At 42.7% G+C, this 20141-nt stretch overlaps 1 protein-coding gene across 1 annotated transcript; it reads right to left on the bottom strand.

The window, feature by feature from the left end:
• Window positions 1–6736: 6736 nt before the first annotated feature.
• Heatr9 (HEAT repeat containing 9) lies at window positions 6737–19806 on the bottom strand. Its single transcript, XM_047545689.1, has 15 exons — window positions 19546–19806; window positions 17497–17546; window positions 15990–16171; window positions 15598–15724; window positions 15340–15396; window positions 15095–15151; window positions 14393–14450; window positions 13879–14009; window positions 10133–10315; window positions 9642–9734; window positions 9415–9534; window positions 8355–8428; window positions 7890–7941; window positions 7381–7467; window positions 6737–7158 (listed from the first exon to the last, which is right to left on the bottom strand). Exons 1-15 carry the CDS (start codon window positions 19631–19633, stop codon window positions 6808–6810), a joined length of 1710 nt encoding a protein of 569 aa, XP_047401645.1. The 5' UTR covers window positions 19634–19806; the 3' UTR covers window positions 6737–6807.
• Window positions 19807–20141: the final 335 nt, after the last annotated feature.

The raw sequence follows: 20141 nt of genomic DNA, 5'->3' as shown, positions 1-20141 counted from the left end.
AGAATTAGGAAATGAATTTTACTCCAGTAAATTAAAATTTTACTTTGAATATTTATTGAGCTCCTACTCTATTTAGAAGAGTAGATCCCAAGAATAACTACAAGTCGGAATCACCTGAGGAACTTGTTAACCCTAGGTGTGTTGATTTAGAACTTGGTGAGGTGTGGGGAATTAGTGCTGGGAATATTTATTTAGATCAAATTTTGATTTTGATATAGTTCTTTTAGCACCATTTTACAATTGAAAACTATTTATTTTGGATAGTGTTGTAGACACTGGAAATCTTGAATTCTAAAGAATAAGCAGGAAGAGTAAGATAAGAGTTCAGCAAGACACTGTATGTGTATCTTACTTGCTGTTTTTTTTTTTTTTTTTTTTTTTTTTTTTTTTTTTTGGGTGCTGGGGATCGAACCCAGGGCCTTGTGCTTACAAGGTAAGCACTCTACCATCTGAGCTATCTCCCCAGCCCCTTACTTGCTGTTTATTAGAGAATTATTTATCCTAACAACTGGATAAGGCACTGAATCACATGCTGGATACATTGCTGCTCAAGTAAATGGCATAGTTTGATAAATGATCCAGTGTATCCATGGTACTTTGAATGCTGATTGGAAGGACACTTAATCCACTTATGGAGTAGGAAAGTCTTGTTGAGTAAACGTGGAGAACTGTAGTTGTGACTGGAGGGAAGATTTTAAGAGTGGACATGGAAAAAAAGACTAGAGAGGTAAATAAGCTCTGTGATAAGGTTCTTGCATTACATTTTTCACCTGGCTCCAAATGGAGTTGTTAGAAGATTACAAATGGAAGTGACTGATTTGATTTGAGAGGAATCAACTGAAATGATTATTAGTGCTGCCTTATGAAAAGGCTGAAGACAGAATAGTAAGTCAGGTGAGAGATTGTATTGACCTGAGTTCAGATAGTGATGAAGGGAAGGAGATAACTAAATAGATTTTTAGAAGTGAAGAGGGAAATTTGATGTAAGTTAGCTGGTTATTCAGTAATATTGGGGAAAGGAGTGAAGTTTCTGGCCTGGGTAGATGTGTTTTTCATTGAAGTAGGAAATAGTTTTCTGGGTAAGATGGGAATTAATTCAATTTTGGGTATTTTGAGGTTGGGGCACTTGTAAAACTTTCAAGTACACCTGACATCTGGTAGGAACCTGGATGTTGAGATCTGCAGCTCAGAAGATGACGTTGAATGCCATGCCTCCCTTACTTTCCACCTTACTGACCTGTCTGCTTTGGTAGCTCCTCAACTTGACGTGTGTTAGATATTTCTTAGGGTTTATTCTAAGTACCTTACTCTTTTCTATTTATACTCACTTTTAACCTATGCAAGTTTATTCAGGCTGTGGCTTTTTAAACCATCTAATGCCAAATTTACGTCTCCAGTCCTGACCTCCCTCCTTAAATCTCTTCTAGTTGATTACTAGACCTTTCCATTTGGATATAAAATATGTACTTAAAACTTAGCATGTACTGCGATACAACCTTCATCATCTCCTTGCATGCAAATCAGTTTCTTTTTAGTGTTCCTAATCTTAGTAAAGGTCTTCACTGTCCACCCATATTAGATCCAAACTTAGAATCTATTTTTAATTTCTCTTCAAGTTCTTTTTATTTTGTCTCCCAAACCCTGGAGCCATTTTTATATTCTTGGTTACAGTCCTGGTAGGAGCTACAGTCATCTCTTCTGGACAGTTTATTATTCATAGGTTTCTATACATAATCTTGCCCCTCATCTAGTTTTTTTCATAGCAACCAGATGATGATATAAAGATGTAAGTAAGACCATATGTCATGATATTTTAAATCCTTTCGATGACTTTACATTGCACATAGACTATAATAATTAAGTTCCTTACCCAGATTTATAAGGCCCTATATGATCTGACTTCTCTTCACCTCATTCATAATATTTATTCAGAAAAGACTCCCAGACAAACCACTCCAGACGTGGGAACTCAAGAGATTTTATTCGGCAGATTAACAGTGTCTGCTCTGAAGAGAGAGAGAGCATGGCGGGGGAACTTAAATAGTTGAATTTCCCGGGCTAAGGGCGATCGGGCCAATTGCTGAGCAGTTAAAATTCGCAGGCTACAGATTAAGCCAATGGCTGCTGAGCACAAGCTGACAGGTGGACCAATGACTGGCTAGGATGGCAGACAGTGCTGGGGGTGCTGTTAGCCTCCTTGCCTTCTGCAGGAGGCGTGTGCCCAACCGCCCAGGAAGGAGGGCCCCGCGAGGTTGTTAAGGTGCGCTGGTCGTAGGCAGCTCAAGTCCCAAGGCGAGAGCCAGACTGCAGGGCAAACCCAGCGCCTGCTGGCTACCTACCACCTGCCGTGGTCAGAGCGCTGCGCTGGCAGCAGCTGACCTACCGAGCCGCATCCGCTGGCCGGGCAGCTCACTAAGCACTACAATACTTTACTGTGGTCATAATTAAGTTGCTTACCATAACTACCTGTGGTCATAATTTTTTTTTTTTTTTTTTTTTTTTTTTTTTTTTTTTTTTTTTTTTTTTTTTTTTTTTTGGCGGTGCTGGGCATTGAACCCAGGGCCTTGTGCTCACAAGGCAAGCACTCTACCAACTGAGCTATATCCCCAGCCCAGTCATAATTCTTGATAGTGTCAAATATGCTTTTGATTCAGTGTCTTTGCACATGTTTTTGGTCTGGAATTCACAGATATTCCCATGACTCCATTTCTTTCACTGCAGTGTCGTCGAGTTAAATTCTATCTTTCCATGTCTTCCCTGGCCATTATATTGCCTCTTAACGTCATTCTCACATCACCTTTTGTAGTGTCTTTATAATACTTAATACTATGTGAAGTGATCTTGTGGTTTTTAATTTCTTTCTCCCTCATGAACTGTTCACTCTTTTATTCCAGTGGTTAAACAGTGTCATTCATAGAGCAGGCTTTTAACAAAATTTAAATGAATGAACCTATTACAGATTTGAGATTCATCAATGTATAAATGAGAATTAAGAGAATAGATATGAGTAAAATAAAACTGCCTATACCAGTAGCTGTCTATGAGAATTAGCTATGAAAATTTTGAAAAATACAAGGTTCTACTCCAAAAGAAATAGAGACGTGGGCATTTGAAAAAAGAATTGGGTAATTGTAGTTATGGGAGATAGTATGTAGAAAGAGGAACTTTGACTAGAACTCTAAGAAATACACTTTAAAAAGGAGAAGAGAATCCAGAAACAGACTGGGGATAACCAGCAGTAGAACCCAAGGAAAGAGTGCATTTTAAGCAGGGAGAACTTAATGGTGTCAAGTGTTCAAGCCAGGCCAAGTCTTGTAAAGGATAGAAAACCTTAATTATATTTAGCAGTATGAAAATTGTAAATTGTTTTAGTACAGGGATTCTCATGCTTGGTACTATTGACATTTTGAGTTAGATAGGTCCTCCTTTTGGGTGGCTGCCGTATGTATCATAGAAGGTTTAACTGCATCCTTGACCTATACCCACTAGATGTCAGTAGCAGCCCCTGCCTCCCAAGTTGTGATAACCAAAAATGTCTCCAGACACTGCCAGATGTTCCCTGTGGGGCAGAATCACCCCTTGTTGAAAACCACTGCCTTAGTAAAAGCAATTTTGAAAGAGGTGTTGAATTCTGAATCCAAACTAAAATGAGGTGAATAATAAAGACAGGTAATGTGGATCAACTAAAAATCTTAAGAATGGTTAGAAGTAGGATGATGCAAGAGGAGGCAGCAGCTAGATAGAGATTGGGGCTGGTGAAAGGTTATTTTTAAGGTGGTTGAGAATGGAATGTTTTTACAATGCTTAGAAGGAGGTGGACATAATAGAAGTTCAAACCCCTTGAAGGAATAACATCTACAACCAGGACAGAACATTTTCCTTACAAGAAGAGAATGTATCTTCCATTATAATTAGAGGTGAGGATAGGTTCAGTTGCTGACAATAATAACCAATGACTAATATTTAGTAGTTTACTCTGTGCCTCTCACTCCTGTAAGTAGTTTATGTCTTATTAACTTGTTTAACTATACAATCATATGAGACCAGAAGGTGTAGGGTACGTTTCACAGAAGTATATAGTGTAAATGATTTGGATTGTCATTGGAAAGGGACTCCAGAGGGTACAGTGAGGAACAGAATCACTAAAAGGTGAAGCAACTTGCCGAAGATCACATATCCAGTAAAGAACAGAGCTAGGTTTCTTACCCAGGCATCTGGCTTTATAGCCTGTCCTTTTCACTCTATAAACAAGGATGTTTATAGCTGAGGTATACTTGAGGTAATTCCATCTGATGTCATTTTTTTTTTCCTTCCTCTTCTGATGACAAAGTGCAATGACCTGCTAAAAGTTGAAGGCAGTGATACGGAAAGTTTGAAGGACTAAGAGATGTGAGAATAGAAAAGAAGGCTCGAAATAACCAATGGGAAATTGGGAAGTGTTGTAGCTAGGAACCCATAAAATTGCTAGGCAACAATAAAGTTTAACTGAAGGCAGGAGAGAGGTAGGTGGGGTATGATTCTGCATGGACATGTGATTTTTCTCCAGCTTTGATCAGCACTGGGGTTTTAGGAACAAAAGCAATTGGAATCAGTGTACAGGTTTTACTGGTCAGAGAGATGCTAGGGTCAGAATGGTTGATGAGTGGGGTCCAGGAGAATAGGAAGAAAAAGTGGAAGTGGAAGTAGTAAGATTGTCAAGACCTTAGTGTTGTATGATATTCAAAGAACTTGTAGTAAGTATAATAACTGGACAGGTTGAAGGTTTGGATCAGGAAGTAGGGTGTTTTAAGATTTGGGAGAGGAAGCGATTCCTGAGGATGACAAGTTAGGTAGCTGAAGTTCATGGAAGGGAAAAGTCTATAATTGAGATCAAGGGCAGAGGGATTTGTTCAGAGGAATGTCATTAGGGAAATGCCAAGGTTGAGGTCAAGCAATGAAAAGAAATGGGGAAGTGGACCAGAGGGTGGTATAGCTGGTTGAAGAGTAGGACCCTCATAGAAGCACTGATTTTTATATAAAGGTACAGGATAGTGGTGACATTGGAAAGAATGTAGAAAAATGAACATCATCTGAGATGTCAGGAAGAAGGCTGGTCCAGAGAGCAGGATGTCAGGTTGATGCCTTTAGTTAGCCATCAGCGGAAGCATTTGGGATAGGAGAGAGAACTGGAGTGGGCTTAACATTTTGTATGGTGTCCAAGGATCAGTTCCAGTAGGTCTTAATAGTTGAGATGATTAGGCATCTTGGGACTCCTAAAGAAGGGGACCATTACTTGAATTAAGTTTGCTTCTAAGTGTTTTTAATCTAGGTTACTTTGGTACTGGGATGAACACAATGGTGATGAACCAAATGGCAGGTGTTCTGTGAAGAGATTTATACTCACTCTTGTCTAAAGTCTTGTGGTGAGGACTGGTGAAATTAGGATTTATAAGGCCATGGATCCACCCAGACAAGTTTGTTTATGTTGCTCATGGTCCCAAAACTATAGAGTGGACAAGACAGGAAGACTCTTCTCTATCTTAGGACTTTGTGCCACTCTATAGAGGAGTCCCCAGGCAATGTTGCTTCTATGCTAGAATAGCAAAATCACCCTTTGAATTTTTACTTAAAACCCCAAGGCAAGGCACAAATCTAGGAGTGGTGGGGCAGATAGAGAGATACAGCTGAGCAACACAATATACTAAATTCGGAATAACTGTTTGATCTGCTCTAGAGCCTGGGGTGTTGGAAAGTGGAAGAGAGTATCCATTTGACCTCTCTATGCTTGGCGGGAAGAACTTGACCTCCCATGAGATCATTTCATTATGATTTCAGGAGTAAATGAAGGTGGCAGGAGACAGGCTCATGTGACACTACTGAAGAAAGAAAAGGAAGTTTATATTTGAATGTTTACCATGTAATGCCAGGCACTATTAGTCTTTATATTAACCTTCACAGATGCTCTCTGAGGTAATAGGCAAGATTTTCTTCATTTTATAGGTGGCAAAACAATATCAGAAATGTTAAATAACTTATCCAAAGTCAAAGGTCTAATAAGTCATGGGCCCTAAGATTAGATTTCAGATTTGTCAAACTTCTAAGTCTGGACTTTGCCTTCTGGAAACGGGTAGTGGCTTGTTGGGATTAATGTGGTTGGGTCCTTTTGGCAAAGGAAAACTGAAACACTAGTAGAAATAAGGGAAAAACTAAGGCTGTTTTATAGGGTAAATAGAGTCTCAAAGGGGATGACCCTGAGGGTCAGTAGAAAGCAGGTATGTACTTAGCAAGCAGGTGCTGCAGAAAGGTTGGTTGGCTGTAATAAAAGCTTAATTATCTCCTAGACACCTTAGTGGGCTGGGCTGCAGGGAAGAGGAAATGTTCCAAGAACTAGGCCTCCCAGTATGTTTTATGTTTCCCTCAGCAGCCCCTCTAGGCAGAGACTCAGTTTTCTAGCTTTGTCATCAAATTCTGGGCACAGATAAGGACTTGATTTAGGGAGGCAGACTGGCAATCCAGAGAAGCTGTGGCTCTGTCCCCTCTTTCCTGTGATGAAACGACATGTGACTGACTGCATGGAAAGAACCCCTTATCAGGAGTTAGGAGACCTGTGTTCTGTGCAGCCTCTGATGAAGAAACAGCGATGGTGATTCAGAGAGATATGGTAGGTATATTGATATTCCTTTATTCATCAAAGAAATATGGATTGTTTTCTCAGGGAAGCTCAGGAATCATCCCCAGGGAGAGAATGGGGGTTAGGCCCAAAAAGCTGACTTACTTGTTCAGAGGAATGTCATTAGGGAGATGCCAAGTTTGAGATCAAGCAATGACTTATTTGGAGGTTTTAGCAAGGATTCTTAACTGTTTCCTTATCCCTGGCGCCCAGGGGCCTGTGGTCTGTGGCCTTTTTTCTTGTGGTTTAGGGAAACAGGGTGGGAAGGCAGGTAACTTTTTCTTCTGATCTGACTTGGAGCTGGACTTTGCAATAAGCAAGGGGTTCAGCTTAGCAAGTCGAAAATCTTGAATATTTAACTCTTCTGGGTTCTCAGGCTCCTTCCAGAATCGTGTAGGCTTCGCCTTCTCATTGGTCTTAGGTGCCTCATAGACATAGAAAACCTTGTTCTTCAGCATGTTTTGGATCCAGGGATCAGTTGAGGCACAGAGAATTAATGTTTCTTGTAGCTGCATTGAAGCAAATGCCTTAGGGCTTGCTCACCGAGGACTCTGGTTGGAAGGGGAGGGGTTACCCAAGAGAGGGGAAACTAGCCACAGGCCACTATGGCCTCAAGTACAGTGTCTGAGAACTTACCCCTCTTCCCTCTTAACAAGGAGGAATTGGTGAGATGAATAGAAGAGATTTGGAGGAAGGGGAGAGAAGATGAGAAAGTGGTAGGAATGTCTTACGCTTTTCTTCACAGCCTGGTTCTCTTCCGTGTCTAACATATCCATGAGCAAGAAGAACACCTGTGAACCACGGATCCCCAGGACACCCTGGCAGAGGCAGAGTGAGCCTGCCTAAGTAGCCAGTCCCAGGGAAATGCCCCATCCTCTTTCCCATTCTAGTCCCTCTAGGATGACCCTGTGTCCAGAAAGAGGAGGAGGTGATGTTTCCCAGCTGAAATAACCCCTTCCTTACCATTTGAGCCACTGCATAGGGTTCTGTTTCCCATTATTTATGAGGAAGAGTTGAGACAATTCATGCAATATTCAATAACACCCATCTTCTGTCCCTTATCCTGTCCACCTCGAAACCCAAAGAAAAATTTACCTTGAACTCTTGAGAGGGCTAGGATTCTAAAATTAACAACTCCCCAAACTTGACAGCCCTTTCCCTCTGTGACTGCTCAATTGGCCATACCCGCTGCCATCCACATATCTCAGGAATTGGGTCAGAGAAGCAAAGCCCACTTTACCAAAGAAGTGACTGCTTCCTGGCGTGCAGCAGCATTTGGGTCCATCAGTTGCCTGTGCAGAAGGGAGTAAAAATGTCCAATTAAGGGGGAAAGTAGGAGACTGGCTGCTTCTCAGGCCCAGAGTGAGTTGGATCTAATGCTGATGTGCAATGCTAATTTCATTTCCCTCATTTCTCAGGATGGGAAAGGAACTGGGAGAGGGAAAGTAGGTACTATAGTTTGCCACAAGGCACTTGTGATCAGGACTCACACCTATCCAGAAATACTTTCAAGTTACATTAATTTGAGCTTTACTGCAACCCTGAGTATTAATAATATTAATAGCCTGTTTTTACAGATGAACAAAACTTCCAGGGTCAAAGAGTGACTTAGCCAGCAGCACAGGCAAGGCTCTAAGCCAACCCATCTATTCCTTTTCCGCAGCCTACCGTTTGGCTCTGGCAATTCCCAGCCCAGGCCACTCACTCCTCCATCAAGTTCAGCATCATAGGTTTCATCTTGAGCTCTTCTGCAGTTTCAGCCACAGCCTGCCTCATAGCCTGCAGGGGGATCAAAGTGGAACAGCAGAGAGGGAACTGCACAAACCTTTATCGAACACTTCCGTTTTGCTATGTAGGGTGTGCCTTGAGTGCAGAGTCTGATGGAGGAAGCAGACAAATGAATAGGCAGTTGCAGTACTGTGTAGGTGCACAAGGAGGGCTTGTGATTTAGTTTTGGGTACTATGAAGATTTCTCCCAAGGAGAAGGTGATGCCTCAGCTGAAACTTGAAGGGTAAGTGGGACTTAACTGGAGTAGGGAACTTGTGCAAAAGCCTGGGGGCAAGAAAAAGTGCAGAAGACAGGGAGCTGAAACTAGTTCAGTACAGTGAGGTGACCAAACTGGGACTCTTTAGAGTAATTATACTGGGACATTAGGTATAAATCGGGACTTGGTTGTCCTAAGCATAGCTGACATAGGTCTCTGAGGGAGAGCAGGTGGGAGACGAAGCTAGAGAGGTAGGCAGGGCTCTAGTTGTGAAGCAAAGTAAGCTATCGTGAGGGCACCAGGGGCTACTGAAAAGTTTTATGCAGAGGCGTGACAATGGGCTTTATATTTTAGAAAAATGTTCACAGGAGTACTGTGGCTGGTTCTGTAACAAGCAATAGTATTGATAAAAGTAAGGGAACATAGAAGATGGCAAGGTTGAATCTGATTGGTGATTTGGAAAAACTTTCCATAGGAGGTGTCATCTGGAAAGGTCTTGAAGGAGTAACAGCATTTTAATAGGTGGAAGACAAGGGAGTTTATAGTATGAAGCAATTTTTTTTTTTTTTTTTAACCTTACTTCTCTAAGTAAGGGAGGGATGATTCAGGGCATTTTGAGCTGAGGACTGTCTTAGTGAAAGGCAAGGTGGTTTGAAAACATGGTGGTGTTAGGGGAATGGAGTGGGTTAAGATGAGTCGGGGTGGTGTGGGAACCAAGGTCTGCAGAGAGGGGAGAGGAGACAGGTTTGGGCAGCCTGGGCTTGGGAACTATGATCTCACAAGAAAGGGTTCATCATGTGTCTTCCTCTTGAGCAGGTCAAATGTGATTTCTTCTAGTCCATGTGCCTGGATCTCTTCCAACCCAATGATCCTGAGCATCTGGGTGGCTTCAAAACGGTCCTGAGGGTAGGGTTAGGGGAGGTATGGAGGATAGGCCCTCCCTTTCTTATCATCAAACCCTGTCCAAATGCCAAGGTAGGAAGAGTAGAAGGCAGCCCAGATCTCACCTCAAGGATAATAGCAGAAGATAACTGGTCCAGAATGGCCCTGATGACTGCAACTGAGTGCACATGCATCATCTTAACCAGCATCCTAAGTGCCTGTGAGGGATAAGGTGGGACAGGGTATGCAAGTGTATGCTTAGAAGTGTCTGAATGGCCAGATGGATTTGGGAGCTGGGCCTAGAACTGGTGGGGAACAGGTTGGTTCCTTCTGCCTCTTCACCTCTTGAGTGAAAACACAAGTTTATTTATGCACGTATGTGCACGTACATAAATGAACTCACATATATATCAAATATACACAGACCTGCACATTTATATGTCCACATAATCCTATACTTATGCAAAAGTATATTCATAAACAAAGGTCCCTTCTGTGCTTCCAGCTGAAGCATATTTTCTTGGGATGAATATGACTGGATCCAATCCCCACACAAGTCAGCAGTGGTCTCTGTTTCCCCAGTGCTCCCTAGAATCCAGCCTCCTTCCCCTCACACCTTCATCTGCTGAGTCTTGGGACTTTGGCCCAGGCACTGCAGCAAGAACTCTTGGGCCATTTTGTTGCCAGGTCTCAGGAAACCTAAGCACAGGGCTGCCTCCAGGGCTGCTTCATGTGATGACTTCTTTATCAGTGTCTGCAGCACACATGCTAGGTTTTCTTCATCCCCGACTTGAATCCTCTGAGAAGGAGATAGTAGTTGAAATGGACAGTTGGCGAGGCTATGTCTTCAGTCAGACTTCATGCTTTATAAAAGGGCTTATTACTTCTAGACCAGTCTCCATTCTCTCTAAAAAGAATTTCATGCCACTGCATTATTTCACCCAATTCACCTTATTTTGCTGCCACTAATCACTTTTAGGTCACTTTTACATCATATCTCCTTATTTCTCTCTGTCTCGTAGAGGGATCACTGTTACTTTCTTTAATGCTTCTGCTATCTTAATTCCTGGTATTTAAAAAAAGTATATACATGTAATCGATCCAACAGCTCTCCTCCAATAGCTTCCTCCCTCTACCTCAGCCAATAATCCCACAGAGAAACTTAGTCATTATCCATCACGGCAACTTCTCCATAATCTCCATTTCATGGATACCACTATCCACGGAGCCTGCCACCTTTTCACTGCTCCTCATCTTCCCTCTATCCAACCTGAATTCCATGGTTCTGCTATAATCATTCCCCTGATTCACCCTCATCTTCTTTACCCACTCTTGCTTCATTGTACTCCCTTAACAGTTAAATCCAACTTCCCACTTACTCTGTGCCTGCACTTTCTGGAGAAAAATAGTCACAATTCATCTTGCTACATGCATGAGTGCAAACTTTAGGTATATCCTTTTTTTTTTTTTCCACTTTTTGCTTTCTTCCAAGATGCTGGGGGTTTGAACCCAGGGTCGTGCACATGCTTGGCAAGCACTCTATAGGCTGAGCTATTTGCTCACTCCTTTTTTTTTTTTCCTTTTAAATCAGTAATCACAGTTTTTTTCTGGGCAATATCCATTCCCTTTATCTTAATTCACACCCTTCCCTCTGGAGTCTCTAACACTTTTCCTCAATTTCAGTCTCAGCTGACGTCTTTGCTTTTTAGTTGACCAAGAAATAAAAGCATCTAGAAAAGGACTCCCATATACACTACCACCACTTCTTTCTTACTTCCTCTTTCTGCTCTTTGCTGTGAACTATACCAGTCTCTTCAGTTGTGGACAGATCTCATCTCTCACCTACTCAAAGACATAGATGCAACAACTCTTCCCATTTTCTTTAAAATCATTTTTTAAGTTAATGGATTATTTTCCTCAGCATAGAAACTTGTTACATTTCTTTCTGTCAAATCTCTTAAATCCACGGCAATCAGTCCTTCACCCCTGACACCCCATGAAAATGGTTCAGTCAAGACAATCAGTGATCCCCACATTGTTATATCCACATATCAATTCTCAGTGCTTACATTTCTTGATAAGGTCCTTCCCTTGACATATGTTTTCATTTGATTTTCAGAATTCCACACTTCGGGTTGTCTTCCAACCTCATTGGGTATTTCTCAATAGTTACTGGTTCCTTCTCTTTTCTCTGACCTCTTAACATTGGAATGCCCTAAACTGAATTTGTGGTCTTAAAAATCTCATGTAGTTTAGTGTTGTTAAGTGTCATCTGTATGCTCACAAATCCCACCTTCATTCTCTAGTTCGAACTTCTCTCCCAAACATATCCAACAATTTACTTGCCATCTTCCTTGGAGTTACCAAAAGACATCTCATATATAACCTGTCCAAAATTGGACTTTGGCTGTTACCTCCAAACCTGTTGTCTGGAAATTCCCTTAACCTTAATTGATGACAATTCTGTCCTTTTAGTTGCTAGGCCCAAAACTTAGCTTTATCCTGATTTTTTTCATTGGAGCTCATGTTCAGTCCAACAGAGTTTTACTTACATCTCAAACTTAATCACTTCTTAGTAACTCCACTGTGACTACCATGGTCCAAGTCACCATTACATCTTACCAGGATTGTCTCAGTGGCCTCTAATTGCTCTTTCTGCTTCCAGTCTAGATTCCTTACACCTAGTGTTTTTACAACACAGCAGTCAGAGTGAACCTTTTGAAATGTAAATTAAATCTTGTTACAGCTCTGCTCAAAAACTTCCCTATTCTACTCGGAGTAAAAGCCCAAGTACTTAGGTAGCCCAAAAGGCCATAGACATCTAGCTTCTTGATTTAACTTCTCTGACCTGATCTTCACTTCCTGTTGCTCTCTCTATTCCTATTACACTTCTGCCCCACCAACTTTTTGCTTATCCTTGGACCACAGCAAGCACACTCCTATCTTCATCTACTGATCCTCTTATGTTCAGCATGTCTTCCCTCAGACATCTGTCAGGCTAACCCCCTCACCTTCTTTATAGCTTTGTTCAAATGGACCCTTTAAATCAGTCCTTCCCTATTATGCTTAAATTTCATTCCATCTCCATCTCTTTGGCATTTCTGGTCACCCTCCCCCTGCTATATAATTTTTCCCATTGCACTTGTCACCTGACATACTATGTAGTTTTTTTTTTTTTTTTGTTTTTTTTTGTTTTTTTTTTTTTTGGTTATTTTGTGTCTCCCTCCACTAGAATGGAAGCTCCACAAGGGCAGGGATCTGATTTAGTTTGCTGATGTATCCCTAAGGGCCTATGATAATGCCTGGCATGTGGAAACTATTTATTATATATTTGCTGAATAAATGAATGAACGATGGATTCTCTTTCATATGGAGCAGTGATGGAATCAAAGGAAGAGGACCCTAAATGGTGGGGGGGACCCAAAACCAAACTGAGAGTAGTATCAAGAGAACTCACGTGGTTCTTGTCCCCTATTAACAGAGGTTTTGCTCCAATAGGTTATTTTAGAGATAATAATGGTTACCATTTAGAGTTTTTTTTTTTTATATAATTATACATAGTAGTTCCATACCCCTTTTTAAATTTTTTATTTTTTTATTTTTTTGCGGTGCTGGGGATCAAACCAAGGGCCTTATGCTTGTGAGGCAAGCACTCTACCAACTGAGCTATATCCCCAGCCCCAAACTTTTTATTTTGAGACAGGGTTTTGTTAAATTGCTGTGACAGGCCTTGAACTTGCAATCCTCCTGCCTCGGGCTCCAGAGTTGTGGGATTACAAGTGGGCACCACCAGGCCTGGCTTGATGGTTACCATTTAAAGAACACAGGCAGGACTGGGGATATAGCTCAGTTGGTAGAGTGCCTGCCTTGCAAGCACAGGGCCTTGGGTTTAATCCCCAGCACTGAAAAAAAAAAAAAAAAAGAACACATGCAAACATATTATGTCACTTAATCTTTTCAATAATGCTGCAAGACAATAACTATCTCCATTTTGAAGATGAACAAACTGTGGCTCTGAAAGGTGGTTTTTCAGAGGTTGTCTGACTATTAAGTGGACAAGCCATATGCTTCTATTCAGCTACAGAGGGGACTCCACAAGGACAATGCTTTATTAAAGCTGAGGAGTAGGTCATCTTTCTGTTCCAACCCCCAGTCAAATTGTTTTTGTTTTTTAAATATATTTTTAGTTGTAGATGGACACAATTCCTTTATTTTATTTATTTTTATGTGGTGCTGAGGATCAAACTCAGTGCCTCACACATGCTAGGCGAGTGCTCTACCACTGAGTCACTACCCCAGCCCCCAAACTGGTCATTTACCTTGACCTGCTTTACACCAGTTATAGACTCTCATCCCAATCACCTTGTCTTTAGGGGCAGCAGCCCAGGAATTCAGAGCTGCTCGTAGTCCCATCAGAGTCTCCATCCTTCGACCCTCATTTTCCCCCTTCAACTCTTTGATGAAAGCCTGGATCACGTGCTTATTCAAGCAACCTGGACAGGGAGGGTTCTCAGATCAGGGCAGAACTGCAAGGACTGCTCCTCTTTCCAAGGACCCTCTGAACTATACTGTATTCTCAAGACAGAAGTTCCCAGTACTAGGTTTCAAGGTGTTGCCAATTTTCCCAGGACACTTGAGCAGATGACTGAGCATGAATACAGTTCCAGGAGGTCTCTTCTCCCTCTCCAGTCCACTCTCCCTTTTCCCTCCACCTTCCTTTCTCTACTCAACAGCACCTAGGTTAGTTCCCAGGCCCTGCCAAATGCTAGGTTGGAGTGGGTGTAAACTCCACTCCCTTCTGCCCTTACCCAAGGAGAAAGTGGCTGCATTTTTGCACCTCCCCGAGATCCCCTGCCCAGGGAGAGGACAGACTCACCCAGGATGGCCAGGGTTCGATAGGCCTCATACTTCACTTTCTCTGTACCAGTTTGGGCCTGGTGGTGGAAACAGAATCAAGTGATGGAATGTCAGCTTTAGGGATCATTTCAGCTTAACTTTTCAATTTTACAAAAGAGGAAACAGACCTAGAGAACAACCTGTGTGTGCTCAGATAGAGTACAGGCAGGATGGCACAATGAAAGGGACCCTGAACCCGGGAGTTAGACATTTGTTCAAATCTCTATCTGGTATCTAGCAGCTACTTGGCCTTCAGTAAAAACACTTGGATTCTCAGAGCTTTTATTATCTTATTAGAAAATTACATACTAAAAACTATTCCTAGTGTTGTAGAATTTAAATGAGATTATAGATAAGAACACCTGCTCCTGATTGTAAATTGAAATATAGGCCTGGAGTATTGTTTCAGTTAAGAACCCCAGTTCTTTCCTGTCTATTCAATGCAGCTGCTTTTCTGTTAGGCCAAGGAGGTCTTCAGATTTCCCCTTTCCTCAAGCTGCTCTTTAAGGAAGTCAAGGGCATGAGATGGGGACATGCTACACCTGGTAGCTCTTTCCCGACTGGATCTGACCTATCAGTCTGGCATCCTGGGGAGCCTTGTCTTGTGCCTGTGTGCATATCCTCTGCACACTTCAGAGGCTGTTTCCTCTTTTCTTGAACTCCATGCAGCCCCAGGACTCACCGTCTGCCACAGTGCCTCTATGACAAACTGGTCTCTGCTGCCCAGGCACCCCAGAGCCTGCAGAAAGAGGTTGGAGGAAAGGGAAGAGAGGTTGGCCTCTCAGAGTTACTGTTTTCTGGACATGGCTGGAGTTTACACTTGGAACACCACCTCTGTACCCACCATTCACCTCCAGTTGCTTTAGACTGTCCAGCTCAGCCAAGCTCTACCTGTAACCACCCTCCTCCACCCTTGCCACTTCTTACGTGTGCTGCATAGGACTGCTCCTCCTCTCTTGGAGATTTCAGCATTTCTGTAAGTTCCTGCCAATTCAAGGCAGTCAGTGGAAGGGAAGAAAGAGAAAGAACTTCAAACTGAAAGGAATTCAGCCAGTGTACCCCCTTTCCCCTACCACCCTCTGCAAAAGCAGGCAAAGACTGAGGACTGAAGGATGGTGTGAGCCCTAGGTAAAGGCACCCACAAGGAGGGAGTCTCCGCGTTCTCCTTCCCACCATGGTCCTAACCTTTAATCTTTGCCACTTCTGGGGGTCACCGGTAGGTTCAAAGGATCTGGATCCCACCTGATATTTTGGAACCAACTTGTTCATGGGGGTATAGAAGTTTTGGATATGGGTACCTTCTTTGAGATACCTGAGTGAGAAATTGCACAAGCATCTTTGGTTTCCTTGCTCTTTCCTCAAGTCACAACCCCACTCTGCCACAGGGCCTCAGTCCAGATCAATTCAGATCAGAGAAAGACAAATGAGAGCACAGTGATATCCACCCAAGCCAAGTGATATCTACCCCAGTCCTCTCTGGGACCTGTGGGCAGACTTGCTGCCTCCCGGTCCCCAGGCCCACCCTGTTCTTGTCCTTCCTTTCTTTCCTAGATGTGGAAAGTATGAAGAAAACACACCTACTGTTGTCTCTCATTTTCCATAACATCTTCTGGTTCTCGTGCTCCTTTCGCTGATCAAACAGGGTGTGCCAGTGTTCGTACAAATCAAACTTCTTGGAGTAGCAGTAAGGGACTAAGTTTAGCTTGCCCCGGTGCTGCCGCCAGAACTCTGGTCTTAGGGGAAACTCTTCTTTTGGTGACTGGAGGGTGCAAGTGCAGAGTTGTTAGAGGGGTCCCTAGGTTCTTACTTGAGTTCTGGGGGTCAGGAGGGGAGAATAGAGGGAGAAGAGGGTGGGGTGAGAAACACGCCCTCTAGTTTCCCATCTGGGCTGGAGTTATAGCTATCTCCTAACTCATTGTGTGACTTGGGCAAGTTACTTCACCCTGCCAAGGTCTCAGACTTCTCGTCTATAAAATGGAACTAATAATCCTTGTTCTTCTGTTCCCCTCCTGAGGTTGTCATGAAGAACAAAGGAGGACCAGATTGCAAAGCAACCTGTAAGTTGATCTGAATACTGTTTGGTTATTTGAGGATCTTAAAGCATTTTGAAAAGGTCATTTGGTTAGGGACATGAAAAGGTAAGAGTTGGGTGATATGGACTAAAGGTGGGGAAAATACAAATGACTGCTCATTCAGATATTTATTGAGTATCTGTTATCTGCTAGGGATGCAGTTATCTTTCCTGCTTTCATGAATGTAATAGGTTAGTTAGGAAAGCAGACTTTCTTTAGATAATCTATCTCTTAACTGTGTGTGTGTGTGTGTGTGTGTGTGTGTGTGTGTTCCTGCAGTACTGGAATGGAGCCCAGGGCCTCATTCATGCCACACAGGTGCTCTTATCACTGAACCACACTCCCAGCTCTTAACTGTAACTACAGCTCTCCTGTATGGGGGTTTGGGGTGGGTCAGGGACTTTCTCTGAGGATTTGACTGGGATTCATCCTTATCTCTTCTCAAACCCTCCTATCTTTACAACATATCTCTCTGTGCAACAGGGAAAAGGGACTTCAGTCATAGGCTTTTAAGTGATTGTCATGATTTCAGAAAATGGAGCACTGACTTATGATGAATAGTGTTTCCAGATTTAGCAAAGAACAAGCAAAACAAACAAACAACAAAACAAAAACCCAAATAGGATGTCAAGTTCAAGTTCAAGTTGGATTTCAGGTAATGAATGAAATATTTGGGAATTTGGAATATACTTATACTAAAAAACATTAATTGTTTTTCTGAAATTTAAACTTAATTGGGCCTTCTGTGTCAGAGAATCCCCATGTTAATGAATAAAAAAGACTCCCATTAGTAAGCACTCCATGCATGGCACAGGCCTTGTAGATTTTGTGTCATAGCAACTCCAGCAGGTGGGCAGGGGCTGGCCTGTGGCAGAGGAAGCTCCTGAGGCTCAGAGAAGAACGCGACTCATCTAAGAATGTCTTCTGTGAACTAGTCTGCATGGAAAGGAGTAGTTTGTTGTCCCTTGTGCTTTGACACATCTCCTGGGGTGGCCAAAATTAGAGATCTTACCTTGTAGTAGGACAAGGGCGGTAGAGCACGAGTCATGGCTTTTCTGAGTTCTGGCAGGAGGATAAGAGTATGTATGCATGGTACAGTAAGACAGCAGGTGCAAAATGGCTTAGAAATAAAATTAAAACCACCCTAAGATTTCATCTAAGTCCAATTAGAATGACTATTATCAGGAACACAAGCAATAATAAGTGTTGGCGAGGATGTGGGGAAAAAGGCACACTCATACATTGCTGGTGGAGTTGCAAATTGGTGCAGACACTCTGGAAAGCAGTATGGAGATTCCTCAGAAAACTTGGAATGGACCCACCACTTGACCCAGCTATCTTACTCCACAGTTTATACCCAAAGGACTTAAAACCAGCATACTATAGTGATGCAACTGCATCAGTGTTCATAGCAGCTCAATTCACAATAGCTAGATTGTGGAACCAACTGAGATGCCCTTCAACTGATGAATGGATAAAGAAACTGTGGTATATATATACAATGGAATACTACTCAGTCATAAAGAAGAATAAAATTATGGCATTTGCTGGTAAATGGATGAAGTTGGAAAATATTCTAAGTGAAATAGGCCAAGCCCAAAAAACCAAAGGCTGAATGTTTTCTCTGATAAGTGGATGAAGATACATAATGAAGGAGTGTGGTGGGGTGGGGGGGGGGGAAAGAAGAATAAAGGAACTTGGGATGGTGTAGAGGAAAATGGAGCAGGAGGGGTTGGGGAAGGAAAGATAGTAGAATGAGACAGACAGTATTACCCCATGTCTGATTACATGAATGGTGTGAATCTACATTGTGTACAACCATAGAAATGAAAAGTTGTACCTCATTTGTGTATAATGAATTCAAAATGCAGTCTGTAAAAATAAAAAAAAATTTAATAAAAAAAATCATTCATTCAGGCATTTGTTTATTCAACACTTAGTGAAAACTAGCATCAGATATTTTGCCAGATAACAGGGAGGTAAGAAAGTAAGGTATGATTCCTGCCCTTAAGGGACTCATAGTCTCACAGTACAGGACTTTGCTACTCGAGATGTGGTCTGTGGGGTGGTGGCAGTACCAGAGCCTGGGGGCTCCTCCTAAATGCTGATCTCAGCTCCCCCTTAGACCTACTGATCAGAATTTTCATTTTGACAAGATTCCAGGTAATTGCCACATGATTGAAATTTAAGAAACACGGAGACTAGCAGGGTATTCTTAATCTGGGCTGCATAATAGAATTATTTGGGGGAACTTTGAGCATGTCTAGGCCCCAGGTAAGCCTAATTGAATCAGATTCTGTGGGGAAAGGGCCTAGGCATTTTAGGAAGCTCCCAGAAGATTCACATATTCAGCTAAGGGTAAAAACCACTGGTCTAGTTCAGTTTCTCAAACAAATTTCAGTTTCTCAAAAAGAGTGTAAGAATCACTTTGCAGAGTTTGTTTCAAACACAGATTTCTGGACCTCTTAGTATCATTTCTGGGACTCTTTGTATCTGATTCACTGGATTTGGGGTGGGCTCTGATAATTTGCATTTCTAGTAAGATGGTGGTGCTCTTGCTCCTGGGACCACATTTTGAGAATAAAGGAAACAGAAATGTTTCTTAGTGATTAACGGAGAGAAACAAGTGTTACACCTCACAGGCACCCCACCTAACCTGGCTGGAAAGATCTGGGAAGTTCTCCAGAGTAGATTATACACAAGTCAGTCTTCATACAAGTTGGAGTAAGCCATACAGAGAAGGGGAAAGAGCATCAGGCGCAGGGAACATCTTATGTAAGACTTGGTGACATGAAGTTGGGGCGGAGAGCAGGGTGCAGGTGTGGGAGCAGAAGCTGGGGAGACACACAGGTGTCCCAACTTAAGAGGACCCTGTAAGCCCTGCTACAGGGCTAGAGACTTACTTTGAAGGCTGCCAGGAGCCATCAACATGTCCGAGGGCCTGCCCTGACCTTTCTCATGGATTTGCTGAACTCAGGCCCCTGCCTGGAATGGGGAGCCCAGTAGCCTTGCTTTTTCAGGCCCCTGCCCCTGACTCTGTTCCTGTTCCTTCCAGCCTCACCTTCGTTCCTGTATTCATAGTCTAGCCATGGGTGCTTGATCATTGACCTGGCGATTTCAGAGATATCTCCTGATTTTTCGTAGGCCATCCTCTTATCCTGGTGGAGTTAGAGGGATTCTGGGCAGCAGGGAATTCAGGGCTGTAGGGGAGTGGTGGCACAACTGGAGGAGACTTGTCCTCTCGAACAAGAAGGACCACTGAGGTGTCCAGATTTTGGAGGTAGAAGCTTCCAAGTGTTAGCAACCAGATCGCCTTGGTAAATAGAACACTCAAGTTCCATTCTTTTTTTTTTTTTTGCGGTGCTGGGGATCGAACCCAGGGCCCTGTGCTTGCAAGGCAAACACTCTACCAACTGAGCTATCTCCCCAGCCTTCAAGTTCCATTCTTGAGACCCACTCCTGGCATCTAATGGCCGGTGGACAGACCTGGTTACTTGACTTATCTGAGCTTCACTTTCCTTGTCTGAAAAGTGGAAAAATCATGCCTGTCCGGCCAACTATGAGGGCTGTGGTGAGGCATAAATTAAAAAAGAAAATCAAAGCATTCAGTGAACCATTGGGCTCAAGTAAGCCCACGTTAGGGGCAGGGGTTGTTCT

Source organism: Sciurus carolinensis, chromosome 3 (assembly GCF_902686445.1).
Source record: "Sciurus carolinensis chromosome 3, mSciCar1.2, whole genome shotgun sequence".
Classification (NCBI taxonomy): domain Eukaryota; kingdom Metazoa; phylum Chordata; class Mammalia; order Rodentia; family Sciuridae; genus Sciurus; species Sciurus carolinensis.
Note: the sequence above shows the minus strand (reverse complement) of the source record. Positions and strands in the feature narration are given on the sequence as shown.

Coding starts and splice junctions, on each gene's coding strand:
- Heatr9 (XM_047545689.1), bottom strand. CDS start 19,633: ATGGCCTACGAAAAATCAGGAGATATCTCTGAAATCGCCAGGTCAATG. Junction 15,725..15,989: donor AAAATGAGAGACAACAGTAG/GTGTGTTTTCTT, acceptor TTTCTCACTCAG/GTATCTCAAAGAAGGTACCC. Junction 9,735..10,132: donor CCAAGACTCAGCAGATGAAG/GTGTGAGGGGAA, acceptor TATCCCTCACAG/GCACTTAGGATGCTGGTTAA.